This window comes from Salvelinus namaycush, chromosome 24 (assembly GCF_016432855.1).
Source record: "Salvelinus namaycush isolate Seneca chromosome 24, SaNama_1.0, whole genome shotgun sequence".
In the NCBI taxonomy this organism is placed as follows: Eukaryota; Metazoa; Chordata; class Actinopteri; order Salmoniformes; family Salmonidae; genus Salvelinus; species Salvelinus namaycush.
In genome coordinates this window covers 21,971,754-21,993,053 of record NC_052330.1, presented here as the reverse complement: position 1 = coordinate 21,993,053, position 21,300 = coordinate 21,971,754, and the positions used below count along the sequence as shown (strand labels likewise).

At 46.3% G+C, this 21,300-nt stretch overlaps 1 protein-coding gene across 3 annotated transcripts in view; it reads left to right on the top strand.

Annotated features, from left to right (window-relative positions):
* fig4a (FIG4 phosphoinositide 5-phosphatase a) overlaps positions 1-20,371 on the top strand; it is a 104,536-nt gene extending 84,165 nt beyond the window's left edge. For all 3 annotated transcript variants that reach the window (XM_038962328.1, XM_038962327.1, XM_038962326.1), the window contains 2 exons: positions 70-144; positions 19,176-20,371. In XM_038962328.1, the coding sequence (XP_038818256.1) occupies positions 70-144; positions 19,176-19,353 (253 nt within the window). In that variant the 3' untranslated portion in view covers positions 19,354-20,371. The remainder of the gene's footprint in view (positions 1-69; positions 145-19,175) is intronic.
* The last annotated feature ends 929 nt before the right edge of the window (positions 20,372-21,300 follow it).

Below are 21,300 nucleotides of genomic sequence, written 5' to 3'. Positions count from 1 at the left end.
TTATCTGTGATGTTTTGGTCTCCGTGGTGATCAGCTGTTTAAACACTCTGTGTGTGTGTCGTTCTGCAGGTTTGCCTATCTGGGCCAGAACCAGCACAAGTTGGAGAGAACTGAACCCTCAGTCCTGGAAAACGCCATCAACGTGTAAGTTGAGCTTTTTTTAACACACAAACAAGTACACTGTCTAATACTATTCTAATGAACAGATGGCTACAGGCCTTTTCAGACGACTCTGGAAAAAATTTAATAACACATTCCTTTCTAAGTGGTCCCAAAGGGGCTTGTGGACTTGTGCTGCCTGTCTCTCCACAATTTCTCTCTTCTTATTATTGTCAATCCCCTCCCTCTATCCTCCTCAGTGTTATTCTCTCATCAGTGGTAGCCTCTCGCTCCCGTGTCCACTTCTGACCCACCCCAGTGCACTGTGAACCGGGGGTTTAGAAGTGCCAGCACTCCAACACATGTTAAAGCAATGTGCGCTACGCACACCCACACACACACACCATCATATAAAAGCGTATGAACAACAGTCTCCTGGGAATAGGGTTGCAAAGCTACTGGTAATTTACTAATTTACTACTGGAATCTTTGCTAATATTGGTAATTAATGGTAACTTCGGTCATTTATACTTTGACAAAAAAAAGTTGATATAGTATTCATTTTTATATCCGTGTCGATATTGTCCATGAGTTTCTAGTGGATAAACCATATGGTTATTGCCTAATTGATGAAAAAAGCATCTGATCAACAATGGAATTATTTTTAATTAACCTTTCCAACTATTGACGTTTTTCACTACTGCCACCAGTATGGCACCAAAACATTTACAACAAAGAAATGATAGTAAATAAAAGTGTGTACTTAATATATATATTATATTTATATACTGACAACTCATATTAAGCACCAATGGTAACCAAATTGATGGTTTTATATTTAGGATAATGTTTTACAACTTTTTCATACATACAGTTGAAGTCGGAAGTTTACATACACCTTAGCCAAATACATTTAAACTCAGTTTTTCACAATTCCTGACATTTAACCCAAGTAAAAATTCCCTGTTTTAGGTCAGTTAGGATCACCACTTTATTTTAAGAATGTGAAATTTCAGAATAATAGTAGAGAGAATGATTTATTTCAGCTTTATTTCTTTCATCACATTCCCAGTGGGTCAGAGGTTTACATACACTCAATTAGTATTTGGTAGCATTGCCTTTAAATTGTTTAACTTGGGTCAAATGTTTCCGGTAGCCTTCCCCGAGCTTCCCACAATAAGTTGGGTGAATTTTCCAATTTTCCTCCTGACAGAGCTGGTGTAACTCAGTCAGGTTTGTAGTCCTCCTTGCTCACACACGCTTTTTCAGTTCTGCCCGCACATTTTCTATAGGATTGAGGTCAGGGCTTTGTGATGGCCACTCCAATACCTTGACTTTGCTGTCCTTAAGCCATTTTGCCACAACTTTGGAAGTATGCTTGGGGTCATTGTCCATTTGGATGACCCATTTGCGACCAAGCTTTAACTTCCTGACTGATGTCTTGAGATGTTGCTTTAATATATCCACATCATTTTCCTCCCTCATGATGCCATCTATTTTGTGAGGTGTACCAGTCCATCCTGCAGCTAAGCACCCCCACAACATAATGCTGCCACCCCCGTGCTTCACGGTTGGGATGGTGTTCTTCGGCTTGCAAGCCTCCCCCTTTTTCCTCCAAACATAACGATGGTTATTATGGCCAAACAGTTCTATTTTTGTTACATCAGACCAGAGGACATTTCTCCAAAAGGAACGATCTTTGTCCCCATGTGCAGTTGCAAACCGTAGTCTGGCTTTTTTATGGCGGTTTTGGAGCAGTGGCTTCTTCCTTGCTGAGCGGCCTTTCAGGTTATGTCGATATAGGACTCGTTTTACTGTGGATATAGATATTTTGTACCTGTTTCCTCCAGCATCTTCACAAGATCCTTTGCTGTTGTTCTGGGATTGATTTGCACTTTTCGCACCAAATATGTCTGTCTCTAGGAGACAGAACACGTCTCTTTCCTGAGCGGTATGACGGCCGCGTGGTCCCATGGTGTTTATACTTGCGTACTATTGTTTGTACAGATGAACGTGGTACCTTCAGGAAATTGCTCCCAGGGATGAACCAGACTTGTGGAGGTCTACAATTGTTTTTCTGAGGTCTTGGCTGATTTCTTTTGATTTTCCCATGATGTCAAGCAAAGAGGCTCTGAGTTTGAAGGTAGGCCTTGAAATACATCCACAGGTACACCTCCAATTGACTCAAATGATGTCAATTAGCCTATCAGAAGCTTCTAAAGCCATGACATCATTTTCTGGAATTTTCCAAGCTGTTAAAAGGCACAGTCAACTTAGTGTATGTAAACTTCTGACCCACTGGAATTGTGATTTAATTAATCTGTCTGTAAACAATTGTTGGAAAAATTACTTGTGTCATGCACAAAGTAGATATCCTAACAGACTTGCCAAAACTATAGTTTGTTACCAAGACATGTGTGGAGTGGTTGAAAAAAGATTTGTAATGACTCCAGCCTAAGTGTATGTAAACTTTTGATTTCAACTGTATTCTTTTAAAGGCCCAGTGCAGTCAAATGTTATTTCCTGTGTTTTATATATATATTTCGGCACAATGGGGTTGGAATAATACTGTGAAATTGTGAAAATTATGCTAAAGCCCTTTTAGTGTAAGAGCTGTTTGTAAAGACCCCCTGAAATGTCAGCCTTTGTTGGTGGGATGGAGTTTTGACCTGCCTGGTGACATCACCACTAGTTAATAGACCAATAAGAAAGAGCATTCCAAACCTCTGCCAATAACAGGTATTTTTCAGTTTCCCCCGCCCCACTCAGACCACTACCAGACAGTCGTAGCAAAATTCTTGCTTGAGAAATTGCAGGGAGAATTTGGGAGAGAGGGACAGCAGAATGCTGTATCCTTGTGTTTGCTTTCTATCCAGCTCCCCCTCCTTCCCTGGCACCCCACTCCCTCCATCCACAGCCTCATCCCCCTTGAGACCTGTCTCACCCATTGACTTAGGCATGGAGGGGATGGTATTACATGAGGACAGACTCCAGACTCACAGTACAATCTTGATCACATTTATCCTAATTTAATTTCCTTTTCCAGTGTGCCTTTCCACTTACAACACCCGTCATCCCATACACAACACCCGTCATCCCATATACGGGTTGAAAATGGCAGATTTTCTCATTGATAAGTGCCTAAATTGGAACGCAGTAGCTGTACAGTTACATGCTATACGGGACATCAGTGCTCATGTTCTCGGCTTGAGGAAATGAAGTAAGCACACTTGGATATCTTTTGACTGACAGTCGTTTTAAACTTAAGAATCGCTCTCAACAAGAACATGCCCGCATCCCTCCCACTAATGGGCCTACTTTTGTATGTTTGTTGTTGTCTGAGTGAGGGAAATGTGGAAGGCGACATGTCGAGAGGAGTCTGTGTTCTAAAAGATGAGACGATGAGGGTTATATTAAATACAGATTTAATGTCATACAAGCACACCACACACCTGTGATTCCAAATCTACAATTCATATCATATTTCATCTACAGTTACATAGATTACCTGCCTTATACTCAGTTGTCTTGAACAAAATGAGCCTATGTTTGTCGTATTGTGAAGAAAATTTCCCGCGGAATACGCACTTGAATGTACTCATAACTCCATTTGATGCGCCTAACACTGTAAGATCATATTTTATAACTTAGCGTATTGTATTGGCAACAATGTTAGCTTTCAAAATAATGATCCACCTGATCCAGATTGTGATTTTATATAGGAATGTTTTTGGATTGCGTAAACAACAACTGTGGTTGTGTGGACACAGGGTTGTGTTCCAAACAAAACAACTACAAGTGTGCTTGCTTCATTTCCTCAATGGCAAAGCTAGGAGAGCTCAAAAAAGCACCTTGAAAGCTATTTCCTTGAGTCATGAAGGTGCATTGAAATGACTGAACTGTGCACAGTTTGGAGAGGTGTGTGGCCACTTGGAGACTCCAGTTAGACCTCACTCAAACCCCAACCCTATTATGTTACTGAATGTATCCAGAGTATTTTCAGATTTTATTATTGACAAATGCTGTGAAAAGTACAGTAAATGTAAATTGCACATCAAATCAACAGTGTTAATGTTTGGGTTCAGTCTTGTCAGGTGAACTGTTGTCCTCACCTTTCGGTCTGATCATTTCCCCATAATCTCAGTGTTGCTAGCATTGTCATATGCTTTTTATAGGTCTTCTGTAAGAAACATTTCAATTTGACCTTATCCATATAGGCCAATTCCCATGAGTGTAAAGGGTTAAAGCAAAGAAAAAATGTAGGAACACGTGTTTTGACTGCATTGTCCTTTCCTTCTAGGCAGTTCCAGACTCTGAGGTGGCTTTAGTGTTAGATGGGCTGAATGGTTTTCAGGTCCAGAGCGTTGTGTGGCCCTCCAGTAAAACATCTTGCACTTTCCTTCACTGCGTGTTAAAGCTGGGAATTGCCAGGGACCTCACGATACGATATTATCACGATACTTTGGTGCCGATTCTATATGTATTGCGATTCGATACTGTGATTTTATTGTGATTCAATGTTCCAAACATATTGCTCACCATATGTCTGCTGCTGAGGAACAAGAAAGAGCCATGAGAAAGTTTTGATCAGTCATGGAAATAAGTGCTGAAAACAAATTGGCTCCCTTTTTAAAAAGAAGATGGAGAACAAGCTTCTCAAAACAATAAGATATGATATATCGTCCAAAATATGTGTACATGTATCTATCCCCCCTACCCATCACTACTGCCTGTTAGATCTAGTGGACAAGCCGATTAGGTTGTAGCACCCTAAAATCCTGCAATCCTCTGGTCCAGGGGATTGCAGAGGGTTGAGGATTGCAGGGGATACCCTACGAGGTCCGGAACCTGCTGGTTCTCTGTTCTACCTGAACATTAATTGCACCCACCTGGGGTCCCAGGTCTAAATCAGTCCCTGATTAGAGGGGAACAATGGGGAAACAAAGCAGTGGAACTGGCTTCCAGGTCCAGAGTTGAGTTTAAGGGCTCTGGTGTGTGTCTGTGTGTCATTAGACTGCTTAATGGGTTCACGCAATGGGTTCACACCTCCACAGTCAGATCCTTAATGTAGGTGACCATTATTGGGAGAATGTTAATTAGCTATGTGTGTGTGTGTCAGAGGGGAGGGTGGTTTTCTAATACCTCAATCCTTCATCACCACCCACACACCTGCCTTGAGTGCATTCACCCTTATATAAAACCCTTGTTCATCTCCACAGCCTGTTGTCACGGTAACACTCTTTCGTCTCATCCATCTCCTAGACGTTGAAGTGGTTGACGCATAGCAATCCATCTAAACACACACACACACACACACACAGACACACGTGTTGCTCTCTTCCTGGCTCAGTTTGATTGAGGCTAGATCAATAAAAGTCTTCATTTAATTCTCGCCATGGTTATTATGGAAGTGAATTGTGTGAATAGGGGAACTTTCAGAGAACCCTTTGAGAGGTTTGGAGGGTTAGATTGTTTGTTTTTGTTTCGCTGCAAAAAATATAGACTGGAGACAGGATGGAAGGAGAGCCACGTGTGTTATCAGGGTCTATTTACTGAATCAACGTGTTGCTGTGGTTTCACATCACTGCAGAGATCAGTCAACCGCCCAGCCAACACACAGCCAGAGGTTCCAAAATCTGAGGCAGAAGGGGAGCGATACGGAGAGAGAGAGACCAAATGAGACGGAGAGAGACAGCAATAGGGAGAGCGAGTCTGGTAGAGAGAGAAACCTCTGAGATCCGTCTCACAGGAAGTTGAATTCGAATTTTGAGATATGGATTTGAGTGAAAGGAGAAAAATCCCCGTCAAACAATACACACAGCCCCAACAAGACCAGGCTCTGAAAGGCTTTTCCCATTCCCCACGGACCCATCCATGCTTAACGCATACATATGCCGGTGCCCTGTGCACATGGATCTACTGTTCCCTTAAAGGGAGAGGCCTGTATGACAGATCATATACATGAGTGGGCTTATACAGGTGAATTGAAGGGGGAGGGTCAGACTCCTTTATCCCCACCCCCTTTTTTTTTTGCTGTATATGTTAACCCTTTGTGGAGGAGTATGGATGGACACGTGTTGTCCTTTGTTGAATGTTCTAGCTGATTCTCTGTGTTGATGTTGGTGAAGCGTCTCAGTGAAGCTGGCTGAGTGTTGTTCTCATCACCCTCTGTTTCTCTATGGAGAGCTTTGTCAGCCAGGCGTCCTGTCAGCCAGGCGTCCTATCAGCCAGGCATCCAGCCCTGATATAGAGCACAGCTGTGTGTGTGGCTAGGGAAACAAACTGATTCATCAATACAGCTAACTTTGTATCATACGCTCCCTCCCTCTCCCCCTTTTCTCTCTCTCTATCATCTGACCTCATCACTCTTTCTAGTCCTCTCTACCTCCCTTTTCCCCTCCATCCCTCTCTCTCATGGCCACGGGTCCAGCAGGTGTACCTGCCATTGCATAACAAGGCTATTCTTAGACATGTAACCACATCCCCCAAAAGTTCTCTTTTTTTCCCATCTCTTGCGCTTGGCATTATCCGTTTGACCCATCATGTATTGGCTGAGCTAAACGGAGGCTCACTATTGGTGTGAAAGGCTGAGGAAAAAGGAGAAAGCAGTATCAGTGTTTTAATTGACTGATCATGGGACAGTGGAGCTCTAGATAAGCTGGTTTCTTTCTCTCAGGCAGTGCAGAAAAGGGCATGTATTTCTTTGCAGTGTGTGTGTTGACCTCACATGCGCTTGGTAATAGAAACCAGCCATCAGCATTGTTGACCTCGCATGCACTTGGTAGTAGGAACCAGCCATCAGCATTGTTGACCTCGCATGCACTTGGTAATAGGAACCAGCCATCAGCATTGTTGACCTCGCATGCACTTGGTAGTAGGAACCAGCCATCAGCATTGTTGACATCGCATGCACTTGGTAATAGGAACCAGCCATCAGCATTGTTGACCTCGCATGCACTTGGTACTAGGAACCAGCCATCAGCATTGTTGACATCGCATGCACTTGGTAATAGGAACCAGCCATCAGCATTGTTGACCTCGCATGCGCTTGGTAATAGGAACCAGCCATCAGCATTGTTGACCTCTCATGCGCTTGGTAATAGGAACCAGCCATCAGCATTGTTGACCTCGCATGTGCTTGGTAATAGGAACTAGCCATCAGCATTGTTGACCTCGCATGCGCTTGGTACTAGGAACCAGCCATCAGCATTGTTGACCTTGCATGTGCTTGGTAATAGGAACCAGCCATCAGCATTGTTGACCTCGCATGCGCTTGGTAATAGGAACCAGCCATCAGCATTGTTGACCTCTCATGCGCTTGGTAATAGGAACCAGCCATCAGCATTGTTGACCTCGCATGTGCTTGGTAATAGGAACCAGCCATCAGCATTGTTGACCTCGCATGCGCTTGGTAGTAAGAACCAGCCATCAGCATTGTTGACCTCGCATGTGCTTGGTAATAGGAACCAGACATCAGCATTGTTGACCTCGCATGCGCTTGGTAATAGGAACCAGCCATCAGCATTGTTGACCTCGCATGCGCTTGGTAATAGGAACCAGCCATCAGCATTGTTGACATCGCATGCGCTTGGTAATAGAAACCAGCCATCAGCATTGTTGACCTCGCATGCGCTTGGTAATAGAAACCAGCCATCAGCATTGTTGACCTCGCATGCGCTTGGTAATAGGAACCAGACATCAGCATTGTTGACCTTGCATGTGCTTGGTAATAGGAACCAGCCATCAGCATTGTTGACCTTGCCTGTGCTTGGTAATAGGAACCAGCCATCAGCATTGTTGACCTCGCATGCGCTTGGTAATAGGAACCAGCCATCAGCATTGTTGACCTCTCATGCGCTTGGTAATAGGAACCAGCCATCAGCATTGTTGACCTCGCATGTGCTTGGTAATAGGAACCAGCCATCAGCATTGTTGACCTCGCATGCGCTTGGTAGTAAGAACCAGCCATCAGCATTGTTGACCTCGCATGCGCTTGGTAATAGGAACCAGCCATCAGCATTGTTGACCTCGCATGCGCTTGGTAGTAAGAACCAGCCATCAGCATTGTTGACCTCGCATGCGCTTGGTAATAGAAACCAGCCATCAGCATTGTTGACATCGCATGCGCTTGGTAATAGAAACCAGCCATCAGCATTGTTGACCTCGCATGCGCTTGGTAATAGGAACCAGACATCAGCATTGTTGACCTCACATGCGCTTGGTACTAGGAACCAGCCATCAGCATTGTTGACCTCGCATGTGCTTGGTACTAGGAACCAGCCATCAGCATTGTTGACCTCGCATGCGCTTGGTAATAGGAACCAGCCATCAGCATTGTTGACCTCGCATGCGCTTGGTAGTAGGAACCAGCCATCAGCATTGTTGACCTCGCATGTGCTTGGTACTAGGAACCAGCCATCAGCATTGTTGACCTCGCATGCGCTTGGTAATAGGAACCAGCCATCAGCATTGTTGACATCGCATGCGCTTGGTAATAGAAACCAGCCATCAGCATTGTTGACCTCGCATGCGCTTGGTACAAGGAACCAGCCATCAGCATTGTTGACCTCGCATGCGCTTGGTAGTAAGAACCAGCCATCAGCATTGTTGACCTCGCATGTGCTTGGTACTAGGAACCAGCCATCAGCATTGTTGACCTCGCATGCGCTTGGTAATAGGAACCAGCCATCAGCATTGTTGACCTCGCATGCGCTTGGTAATAGGAACCAGCCATCAGCATTGTTGACATCGCATGCGCTTGGTAATAGAAACCAGCCATCAGCATTGTTGACCTCACATGCGCTTGGTAATAGCAACCAGCCATCAGCATTGTTGACATCGCATGCGCTTGGTAATAGAAACCAGCCATCAGCATTGTTGACCTCACATGCGCTTGGTAGTAGGAACCAGCCATCAGCATTGTTGACCTCGCATGCGCTTGGTAATAGGAACCAGACATCAGCATTGTTGACCTCACATGCGCTTGGTACTAGGAACCAGCCATCAGCATTGTTGACATCGCATGCGCTTGGTAATAGAAACCAGCCATCAGCATTGTTGACCTCGCATGCGCTTGGTAATAGAAACCAGCCATCAGCATTGTTGACCTCGCATGCGCTTGGTAGTAGGAACCAGCCATCAGCATTGTTGACCTCGCATGTGCTTGGTACTAGGAACCAGCCATCAGCATTGTTGACCTCGCATGCGCTTGGTAATAGGAACCAGCCATCAGCATTGTTGACATCGCATGCGCTTGGTAATAGAAACCAGCCATCAGCATTGTTGACCTCGCATGCGCTTGGTACAAGGAACCAGCCATCAGCATTGTTGACCTCGCATGCGCTTGGTACTAGGAACCAGCCATCAGCATTGTTGACCTCGCATGCGCTTGGTACAAGGAACCAGCCATCAGCATTGTTGACCTCGCATGCGCTTGGTACTAGGAACCAGCCATCAGCATTGTTGACCTCGCATGCGCTTGGTAATAGGAACCAGCCATCAGCATTGTTGACCTCGCATGCGCTTGGTACTAGGAACCAGCCATCAGCATTGTTGACCTCGCATGTGCTTGGTACTAGGAACCAGCCATCAGCATTGTTGACCTCGCATGCGCTTGGTAATAGGAACCAGCCATCAGCATTGTTGACCTCGCATGCGCTTGGTACTAGGAACCAGCCATCAGCATTGTTGACCTCGCATGCGCTTGGTAATAGAAACCAGCCATCAGCATTGTTGACCTCGCATGCGCTTGGTACTAGGAACCAGCCATCAGCATTGTTGACATCGCATGCGCTTGGTACTAGGAACCAGCCATCAGCATTGTTGACCTCGCATGCGCTTGGTACTAGGAACCAGCCATCAGCATTGTTGACCTCGCATGCGCTTGGTAGTAGGAACCAGCCATCAGCATTGTTGACCTCGCATGCGCTTGGTAGTAGGAACCAGCCATCAGCATTGTTGACCTCGCATGCGCTTGGTAGTAGGAACCAGCCATCAGCATTGTTGACATCGCATGCGCTTGGTAATAGTAACCAGCCATCAGCATTGTTGACCTCGCATGCGCTTGGTACTAGGAACCAGCCATCAGCATTGTTGACCTCGCATGCGCTTGGTAATAGGAACCAGCCATCAGCATTGTTGACCTCGCATGCGCTTGGTAATAGGAACCAGCCATCAGCATTGTTGACATCGCATGCGCTTGGTAATAGAAACCAGCCATCAGCATTGTTGACCTCACATGCGCTTGGTAATAGGAACCAGACATCAGCATTGTTGACCTCGCATGCGCTTGGTACTAGGAACCAGCCATCAGCATTGTTGACCTCGCATGCGCTTGGTACTAGGAACCAGCCATCAGCATTGTTGACATCGCATGCGCTTGGTAATAGAAACCAGCCATCAGCATTGTTGACCTCGCATGCGCTTGGTACAAGGAACCAGCCATCAGCATTGTTGACCTCGCATGCGCTTGGTACTAGGAACCAGCCATCAGCATTGTTGACCTCGCATGCGCTTGGTACAAGGAACCAGCCATCAGCATTGTTGACCTCGCATGCGCTTGGTACTAGGAACCAGCCATCAGCATTGTTGACCTCGCATGCGCTTGGTAATAGGAACCAGCCATCAGCATTGTTGACCTCGCATGCGCTTGGTAATAGGAACCAGCCATCAGCATTGTTGACATCGCATGCGCTTGGTAATAGAAACCAGCCATCAGCATTGTTGACCTCACATGCGCTTGGTAATAGGAACCAGACATCAGCATTGTTGACCTCGCATGCGCTTGGTACTAGGAACCAGCCATCAGCATTGTTGACCTCGCATGCGCTTGGTAATAGGAACCAGCCATCAGCATTGTTGACATCGCATGCGCTTGGTAATAGAAACCAGCCATCAGCATTGTTGACCTCGCATGCGCTTGGTACAAGGAACCAGCCATCAGCATTGTTGACCTCGCATGCGCTTGGTAGTAAGAACCAGCCATCAGCATTGTTGACCTCGCATGTGCTTGGTACTAGGAACCAGCCATCAGCATTGTTGACCTTGCATGTGCTTGGTAATAGGAACCAGCCATCAGCATTGTTGACATCGCATGCGCTTGGTAATAGTAACCAGCTATCAGCATTGTTGACCTCGCATGCGCTTGGTACTAGGAACCAGCCATCAGCATTGTTGACCTCGCATGCGCTTGGTAATAGGAACCAGCCATCAGCATTGTTGACCTCGCATGCGCTTGGTAATAGGAACCAGCCATCAGCATTGTTGACATCGCATGCGCTTGGTAATAGAAACCAGCCATCAGCATTGTTGACCTCGCATGCGCTTGGTAATAGGAACCAGACATCAGCATTGTTGACCTCACATGCGCTTGGTACTAGGAACCAGCCATCAGCATTGTTGACATCGCATGCGCTTGGTAATAGGAACCAGCCATCAGCATTGTTGACCTCGCATGCGCTTGGTAATAGGAACCAGCCATCAGCATTGTTGACATCGCATGCGCTTGGTAATAGGAACCAGCCATCAGCATTGTTGACATCGCATGCGCTTGGTACAAGGAACCAGCCATCAGCATTGTTGACCTCGCATGCGCTTGGTACTAGGAACCAGCCATCAGCATTGTTGACCTCGCATGCGCTTGGTACAAGGAACCAGCCATCAGCATTGTTGACCTCGCATGCGCTTGGTACTAGGAACCAGCCATCAGCATTGTTGACCTCGCATGCGCTTGGTACTAGGAACCAGCCATCAGCATTGTTGACCTCGCATGCGCTTGGTAGTAGGAACCAGCCATCAGCATTGTTGACCTCGCATGCGCTTGGTAGTAGGAACCAGCCATCAGCATTGTTGACCTCGCATGTGCTTGGTACTAGGAACCAGCCATCAGCATTGTTGACCTCGCATGCGCTTGGTAATAGGAACCAGCCATCAGCATTGTTGACCTCTCATGCGCTTGGTAATAGGAACCAGCCATCAGCATTGTTGACCTCGCATGTGCTTGGTAATAGGAACCAGCCATCAGCATTGTTGACCTCGCATGCGCTTGGTAGTAAGAACCAGCCATCAGCATTGTTGACCTCGCATGTGCTTGGTACTAGGAACCAGCCATCAGCATTGTTGACCTTGCATGTGCTTGGTAATAGGAACCAGCCATCAGCATTGTTGACATCGCATGCGCTTGGTAATAGAAACCAGCCATCAGCATTGTTGACCTCGCATGCGCTTGGTACTAGGAACCAGCCATCAGCATTGTTGACCTCGCATGCGCTTGGTACTAGGAACCAGCCATCAGCATTGTTGACCTCGCATGCGCTTGGTACTAGGAACCAGCCATCAGCATTGTTGACCTCGCATGCGCTTGGTAGTAGGAACCAGCCATCAGCATTGTTGACCTCGCATGCGCTTGGTAGTAGGAACCAGCCATCAGCATTGTTGACCTCGCATGCGCTTGGTAGTAGGAACCAGCCATCAGCATTGTTGACCTCGCATGTGCTTGGTACTAGGAACCAGCCATCAGCATTGTTGACCTCGCATGTGCTTGGTACTAGGAACCAGCCATCAGCATTGTTGACCTCGCATGCGCTTGGTAATAGGAACCAGCCATCAGCATTGTTGACCTCTCATGCGCTTGGTAATAGGAACCAGCCATCAGCATTGTTGACCTCGCATGTGCTTGGTAATAGGAACCAGCCATCAGCATTGTTGACCTCGCATGTGCTTGGTACTAGGAACCAGCCATCAGCATTGTTGACCTTGCATGTGCTTGGTAATAGGAACCAGCCATCAGCATTGTTGACATCGCATGCGCTTGGTAATAGAAACCAGCCATCAGCATTGTTGACCTCGCATGCGCTTGGTACTAGGAACCAGCCATCAGCATTGTTGACCTCGCATGCGCTTGGTAATAGGAACCAGCCATCAGCATTGTTGACCTCGCATGCGCTTGGTAATAGGAACCAGCCATCAGCATTGTTGACCTTGCATGCGCTTGGTAATAGAAACCAGCCATCAGCATTGTTGCCCTCGCATGCGCTTGGTAATAGGAACCAGACATCAGCATTGTTGACCTCGCATGCGCTTGGTACTAGGAACCAGCCATCAGCATTGTTGACATCGCATGCGCTTGGTAATAGAAACCAGCCATCAGCATTGTTGACCTCGCATGCGCTTGGTAGTAGGAACCAGCCATCAGCATTGTTGACCTCGCATGTGCTTGGTACTAGGAACCAGCCATCAGCATTGTTGACCTCGCATGCGCTTGGTAATAGGAACCAGCCATCAGCATTGTTGACCTCTCATGCGCTTGGTAATAGGAACCAGCCATCAGCATTGTTGACCTCGCATGTGCTTGGTAATAGGAACCAGCCATCAGCATTGTTGACCTCGCATGCGCTTGGTAGTAAGAACCAGCCATCAGCATTGTTGACCTCGCATGTGCTTGGTACTAGGAACCAGCCATCAGCATTGTTGACCTCGCATGCGCTTGGTACTAGGAACCAGCCATCAGCATTGTTGACCTCGCATGCGCTTGGTAGTAGGAACCAGCCATCAGCATTGTTGACCTCGCATGCACTTGGTAGTAGGAACCAGCCATCAGCATTGTTGACCTCGCATGCGCTTGGTAGTAGGAACCAGCCATCAGCATTGTTGACCTCGCATGTGCTTGGTACTAGGAACCAGCCATCAGCATTGTTGACCTCGCATGCGCTTGGTAATAGGAACCAGCCATCAGCATTGTTGACCTCTCATGCGCTTGGTAATAGGAACCAGCCATCAGCATTGTTGACCTCGCATGTGCTTGGTAATAGGAACCAGCCATCAGCATTGTTGACCTCGCATGCGCTTGGTAGTAAGAACCAGCCATCAGCATTGTTGACCTCGCATGTGCTTGGTACTAGGAACCAGCCATCAGCATTGTTGACCTTGCATGTGCTTGGTAATAGGAACCAGCCATCAGCATTGTTGACATCGCATGCGCTTGGTAATAGAAACCAGCCATCAGCATTGTTGACCTCGCATGCGCTTGGTACTAGGAACCAGCCATCAGCATTGTTGACCTCGCATGCGCTTGGTAATAGGAACCAGCCATCAGCATTGTTGACCTCGCATGCGCTTGGTAATAGGAACCAGCCATCAGCATTGTTGACATCGCATGCGCTTGGTAATAGAAACCAGCCATCAGCATTGTTGACCTCGCATGCGCTTGGTAATAGGAACCAGACATCAGCATTGTTGACCTCGCATGCGCTTGGTACTAGGAACCAGCCATCAGCATTGTTGACATCGCATGCGCTTGGTAATAGAAACCAGCCATCAGCATTGTTGACCTCGCATGCGCTTGGTAATAGAAACCAGCCATCAGCATTGTTGACCTCGCATGCGCTTGGTACTAGGAACCAGCCATCAGCATTGTTGACCTCGCATGTGCTTGGTACTAGGAACCAGCCATCAGCATTGTTGACCTCGCATGCGCTTGGTAATAGGAACCAGCCATCAGCATTGTTGACCTCGCATGCGCTTGGTAATAGGAAACAGCCATCAGCATTGTTGACCTCGCATGCGCTTGGTACTAGGAACCAGCCATCAGCATTGTTGACCTCGCATGCGCTTGGTACTAGGAACCAGCCATCAGCATTGTTGACCTCGCATGTGCTTGGTACTAGGAACCAGCCATCAGCATTGTTGACCTCGCATGCGCTTGGTACTAGGAACCAGCCATCAGCATTGTTGACCTCGCATGCGCTTGGTAATAGGAACCAGCCATCAGCATTGTTGACCTCTCATGCGCTTGGTAATAGGAACCAGCCATCAGCATTGTTGACCTCGCATGTGCTTGGTAATAGGAACCAGCCATCAGCATTGTTGACCTCGCATGCGCTTGGTAGTAAGAACCAGCCATCAGCATTGTTGACCTCGCATGTGCTTGGTACTAGGAACCAGCCATCAGCATTGTTGACCTTGCATGTGCTTGGTAATAGGAACCAGCCATCAGCATTGTTGACATCGCATGCGCTTGGTAATAGAAACCAGCCATCAGCATTGTTGACCTCGCATGCGCTTGGTACAAGGAACCAGCCATCAGCATTGTTGACCTCGCATGCGCTTGGTAGTAAGAACCAGCCATCAGCATTGTTGACCTCGCATGTGCTTGGTACTAGGAACCAGCCATCAGCATTGTTGACCTTGCATGTGCTTGGTAATAGGAACCAGCCATCAGCATTGTTGACATCGCATGCGCTTGGTAATAGTAACCAGCTATCAGCATTGTTGACCTCGCATGCGCTTGGTACTAGGAACCAGCCATCAGCATTGTTGACCTCGCATGCGCTTGGTAATAGGAACCAGCCATCAGCATTGTTGACCTCGCATGCGCTTGGTAATAGGAACCAGCCATCAGCATTGTTGACATCGCATGCGCTTGGTAATAGAAACCAGCCATCAGCATTGTTGACCTCGCATGCGCTTGGTAATAGGAACCAGCCATCAGCATTGTTGACATCGCATGCGCTTGGTAATAGAAACCAGCCATCAGCATTGTTGACCTCGCATGCGCTTGGTAATAGAAACCAGCCATCAGCATTGTTGACCTCGCATGCGCTTGGTAGTAGGAACCAGCCATCAGCATTGTTAACTTTGCATGTGCTTGGTACTAGGAACCAGCCATCAGCATTGTTGACCTCGCATGCGCTTGGTAATAGGAACCAGCCATCAGCATTGTTGACATCGCATGCGCTTGGTAATAGAAACCAGCCATCAGCATTGTTGACCTCGCATGCGCTTGGTACAAGGAACCAGCCATCAGCATTGTTGACCTCGCATGCGCTTGGTACTAGGAACCAGCCATCAGCATTGTTGACCTCGCATGCGCTTGGTACAAGGAACCAGCCATCAGCATTGTTGACCTCGCATGCGCTTGGTACTAGGAACCAGCCATCAGCATTGTTGACCTCGCATGCGCTTGGTAATAGGAACCAGCCATCAGCATTGTTGACCTCGCATGCGCTTGGTAATAGGAACCAGCCATCAGCATTGTTGACATCGCATGCGCTTGGTAATAGAAACCAGCCATCAGCATTGTTGACCTCGCATGCGCTTGGTAATAGGAACCAGACATCAGCATTGTTGACCTCACATGCGCTTGGTACTAGGAACCAGCCATCAGCATTGTTGACATCGCATGCGCTTGGTAATAGAAACCAGCCATCAGCATTGTTGACCTCGCATGCGCTTGGTAATAGGAACCAGCCATCAGCATTGTTGACCTCGCATGTGCTTGGTACTAGGAACCAGCCATCAGCATTGTTGACCTCGCATGCGCTTGGTACTAGGAACCAGCCATCAGCATTGTTGACCTCGCATGCGCTTGGTACTAGGAACCAGCCATCAGCATTGTTGACCTCGCATGTGCTTGGTACTAGGAACCAGCCATCAGCATTGTTGACCTCGCATGTGCTTGGTACTAGGAACCAGCCATCAGCATTGTTGACCTTGCATGTGCTTGGTACTAGGAACCAGCCATCAGCATTGTTGACCTCGCATGCGCTTGGTAATAGGAACCAGCCATCAGCATTGTTGACCTCGCATGCGCTTGGTAGTAGGAACCAGCCATCAGCATTGTTGACCTCGCATGTGCTTGGTACTAGGAACCAGCCATCAGCATTGTTGACCTCGCATGTGCTTGGTAATAGGAACCAGCCATCAGCATTGTTGACCTCGCATGCGCTTGGTAGTAAGAACCAGCCATCAGCATTGTTGACCTCGCATGTGCTTGGTACTAGGAACCAGCCATCAGCATTGTTGACCTCGCATGCGCTTGGTAGTAGGAACCAGCCATCAGCATTGTTGACCTCGCATGTGCTTGGTACAAGGAACCAGCCATCAGCGTTGTTGACCACCTCACCTGCACTTGTGGCACGTCTTTTGAAATGCATATTTCAGTAGTATGTAGTGCTACACCATGTCTGGACTACCCCACACCCCGTACCTTGTCTCCTGTGTGTGTGTGTTGTGTCAGGAAGTGTTTTAACATTTTCGGACACTGAAGTGTCTCAGTAACCAGGTTTACATCCAACTTCTTTATGCGAGTAAAGTACGTCGGGTAAAAATGTATGACAGGCCTGATGGAAACAGCAAATTTGTCAGTAAACTTTCCAAATGTCGGCAAAATGAAATACGCTAGACAAGGTAGGATATTTTAGAGTCTGTAAAGTTAATTATGCGTGAAATGATGGTTGAAATACCTTTCTGCTCAAATATTGATATAATATCAAAGTAAACTTGGAGTCAAGCGATGATATGTTTTGTGGTCCTCCCATTACGACCTGGGAAACCATGCAGTTTATTTAACTACAGATGAAATAAGTTATGAACTTCACAGGTTGGTGAAAGTGCACGGTGATCTTGATGCTGCTTTCCAATAAATATTGAGGGTCTGATTCTGGTGACGTGATGATCGATGCTTGACTGCCATTTCACAAATAGAAAGAATCTCGCTCTTTTTTTCCATAATAGGAATCTCATGTAGATACCCGCACTGTAGGCCTATCGCTGAGCTGTTGGCTAGAGCACACGTGCAAAGACCAGAGCGGGAACATTCTCTATATAGCGCAACATGCTTTGTGACAAAACGATCAGTAGTTGAACATGTGATGGAAACCCATTTACTGTACTTGTATTGTTTATTCGGTACATGGGAATTTAACTGCAGAAGTTATTCTGTGTGCACTACGTCATCCCGCATATTTTTAGCCGCAAAAAGTCTATTTCATAGAAACACAACTCTGCTTGGAAAATGTACATGGTTTTTATCAGGATTTTTTTTATATTCACATCTGTCACCAATTGGATGGAAACCTTGCTAGTGTCTTCTCTCTTATTCACCTACATTTTTTTTTACACACCTCAACTGTTTCTCTCAGGCTCTCAGAAACCACCCAGAAACACACACACACTCAATTCACAGCCAGGGACTAGGGGGACAGGGGAACCAGTAAAAAGAGTGAGAATGAGAGGACAAAGAACAGAAAAGTAATTTGATTTACTGCAGAGGAAGTGGGTCATCAAACGTGCTGGGACAACTAAGAGGAAGACCAGTGTTGCTACAGGAAATGGTGGTAGGAAAGGTGGAACATGTGAAACGATTAGGTTGAGTTCTACTCCACTTCCTGGTATTGTTCATCCTAGCTAACTTGTGACTGTTTGCTTTGCTCTGACTCACCCAAAACACTTCAGTCACAAGTGCTTCTCTATCAAGGCTAACTACTGTACATCACTCAGTGACCCACTGGATGCCTCACTGTGTTGTCTTGGTGACCTCTCAGCCAACATCCGCTATCAGAAGTCAGTTTAGTACTGTGTGCTGAGTGTACATATCAAGCTCTTTTACAATAAGAGAGTTGTGACCTCCAAGCAGAACAGACACATTGTACCTCCACATCCACATGTTGTTCTTTTTCAGTCATAAAAGCACTTGATGTTAAGTCTAGCCCAATGGCCGGCCCCATTGCTCAACACTGGCTTTTTACTAAGTGCTCTGCTCTGATGAATTCTGTGTCATTCTGTCATGTTGTGTATTCTGTGACGTTCCCGAAAGCGGGGGGGGGGGGTAGTGTTGAGTGCTGTGAGAAAAAGTGGTCTATGAAATGTCTGTATAGTGGGTATGTGCATGAGGCTGGTGGGTGGGGTTGTGGTGTTGCCACCCTCCAGAAGGATGACTTGAGAAACCTGAGGTAGCTAATGAGCTGTGTAGATGACTGAACATGCGAAGGGTTCAGCTTCCACACTAGTTATTATTAGTGATTACCAGGGCTGTAGAAATACCAACATTTTTCTCTCCCTCCCTGCATCCTCAATCGTCTACAAATCTGTCTTGTGACCCATTATCTCTTCTTTTAGGAACACGTTTCAGTTTAAAAAATGTCAGTTTTCTGCAGAACACATTTTGGTCTGCTTGGCTTAGTTATGTTACACGTGAATCACTACTACCTACAGCTACTGTACCACAGTAACTTATATCCAGCATGAGTTTAACTATTTGTTTTATTTTTCACCTCTCCCTCTTATCTCTCTCTCTTCAGTGTTCCTGTGTCATGCTTTACGACTGACAGTATATACGAGGTGTCGTCTCCGCAGGTGGACAGGGACAACAGGGAGGTGTTTGAGGGCCACGTGCTAACTGGCCTTGGCCAGGTGAGATCACTGTGCCGAGAGGACATACTCATGTACAGAGAGTACATCAAGAACAGGTACATGTGATGTGAGAGGCGCCATAACCATAGAAATAGAATGGTCATCCCCATTAAAGTCAATGATGGCATAATGGGTGGACTGGTGGCCATTGCGAGTGTACCCATAAGGAGCAAAGCAGGAAGTAAAAGCAGGAAGTGTGCCATCAATCTGTGATGTGATCTGTTAAATCAACTCAACTGACATGACAAAAAAAGACATTCCATTGTAAGAGCCACATCAGTTAGCATCATTTGAATTAACATTCTACATTACCATGGAAATGATTTAATCACCAGGCAGTCATTACAAGTGTACCCATGAGTTTACCAGTCATATTGCCAGGGTCAGAGATTCCAAGCCTGTTCTATTCATTCTATTTCTATGGCCATAACCAAATCTCAACCATGGAGCAACCATCGATCAACCACATCTCAACGTTGGATCAACCGCGCTCTTGACCACAGCCCCATTACCTGCAAGGAGAGTGGATGGTAGTTTCATGGTATACAGTGGACACCCAATCAAAGGCTTCTCCGACTGATGAGAGTTAGGGAGTGTTTCCAGAGGAGGGAGGAAAATATTCCTAGTCTGTTTTATGACTTCAGATTTTTCAGTAGTTATTTTAGAGTGACAGCAGTAAAGGATGAAAACAGGTTATTTATTTCAGTTATTTTAGTCATGATCATGTATGGCTTCCAAGGTTAAACAAGTGTTTAATTGTTTTCTTTTTCTCTCTCATGCAATTTTAAACACATCCCTGCTTTTTTTAATATAGCTTTTGAGTTTTACACACATTTAGCACAGCTGTCGTTTTTTCTGTTTGGATGTTGGACAAAATAAACTTATCATGTTTACAAAACTAATTGATTTAATTTCATTTCATATAAATAATGAAGATTATGATTTTCATTGTTTTGCACCTTTTATTTTGCTTTTTTAATTGTCTTTGATTTACTTTGTTTAGGATAACTGCCTATCTAAATACTGGGGCGAATAAGTGTGTAGCGCCATATTAAACTTGTATATTTATTAAATGTCATGTAAATCTAAATGTGGTGAGAGGTTTCATTGGTGAGTGGACTACAGTAGCATCCTTAGAAAACAAGACCAAGCCACACTCCTTCAGTCTGTTCTCTCCTTCTTGTCCTCTACCTCTCCATCCTCTACAGCTGTCACTAAAACAACTGTACATGTCAGAAACACACTGACAGTACTGTATACTCATTCATTGAGGATGATTTGTCTGCTGGTGACTTTGGGCTGCATGCTCTACTGTTGTATTCATTTTGTTAATCTCTCAATCTTTTTGTCTCGCTCTGTCTCTGTATCTCTCCCTGAGTGTGTGTATATCTCTCCCTCGCTCTGTCTCTGTGTGTGTGTGTATATCTCTCCCTCGCTCTGTCTCTGTATCTCTCCCTCGCTCTCTGTCTCTCTGAGTGTGTGTATATCTCCCTCGCTCTGTCTCTGTGTGTGTGTGTGTATATCTCTCCCTCGCTCTCTCTCTGTGTGTGTGTGTATAGCTCTCCCTCGCTCTCTGTCTCTGAGTGTGTGTCTCTCCCTCGGGCTTCAGAGAGCTTTTGCAGCCACAGCCACTGACTTGCTCACAGATATAACACACATTCAGTTATACACACTCCACAAAGACACACACACCCTGGCCGCTGGTCCTTTCTCCCTGGCCTCTCTGTGCCTAGTGAGACACGGCGATAGAGGAATGAGAAGGAAGGGGGAGAGGAAGCGTGGGAGGAGGGATGAACAGCCTGCTGCATATACCCGCATGTAGAGGAGAGGGAATGAAACCGAGAGTGAACGTCTATTAGCTGTTATTAAGCCCAGATTAAAGCTGATCGAGAACATTGGAGGGAGAGAACGTGTGCCGGTGTCTGCCATTTCTGGCCAGCGGGACAATGCTGGGTGCCTAGAGAGATAAGAATAGCCAATCAGACAGAGAGGAACAACAACCATTAGGACAGC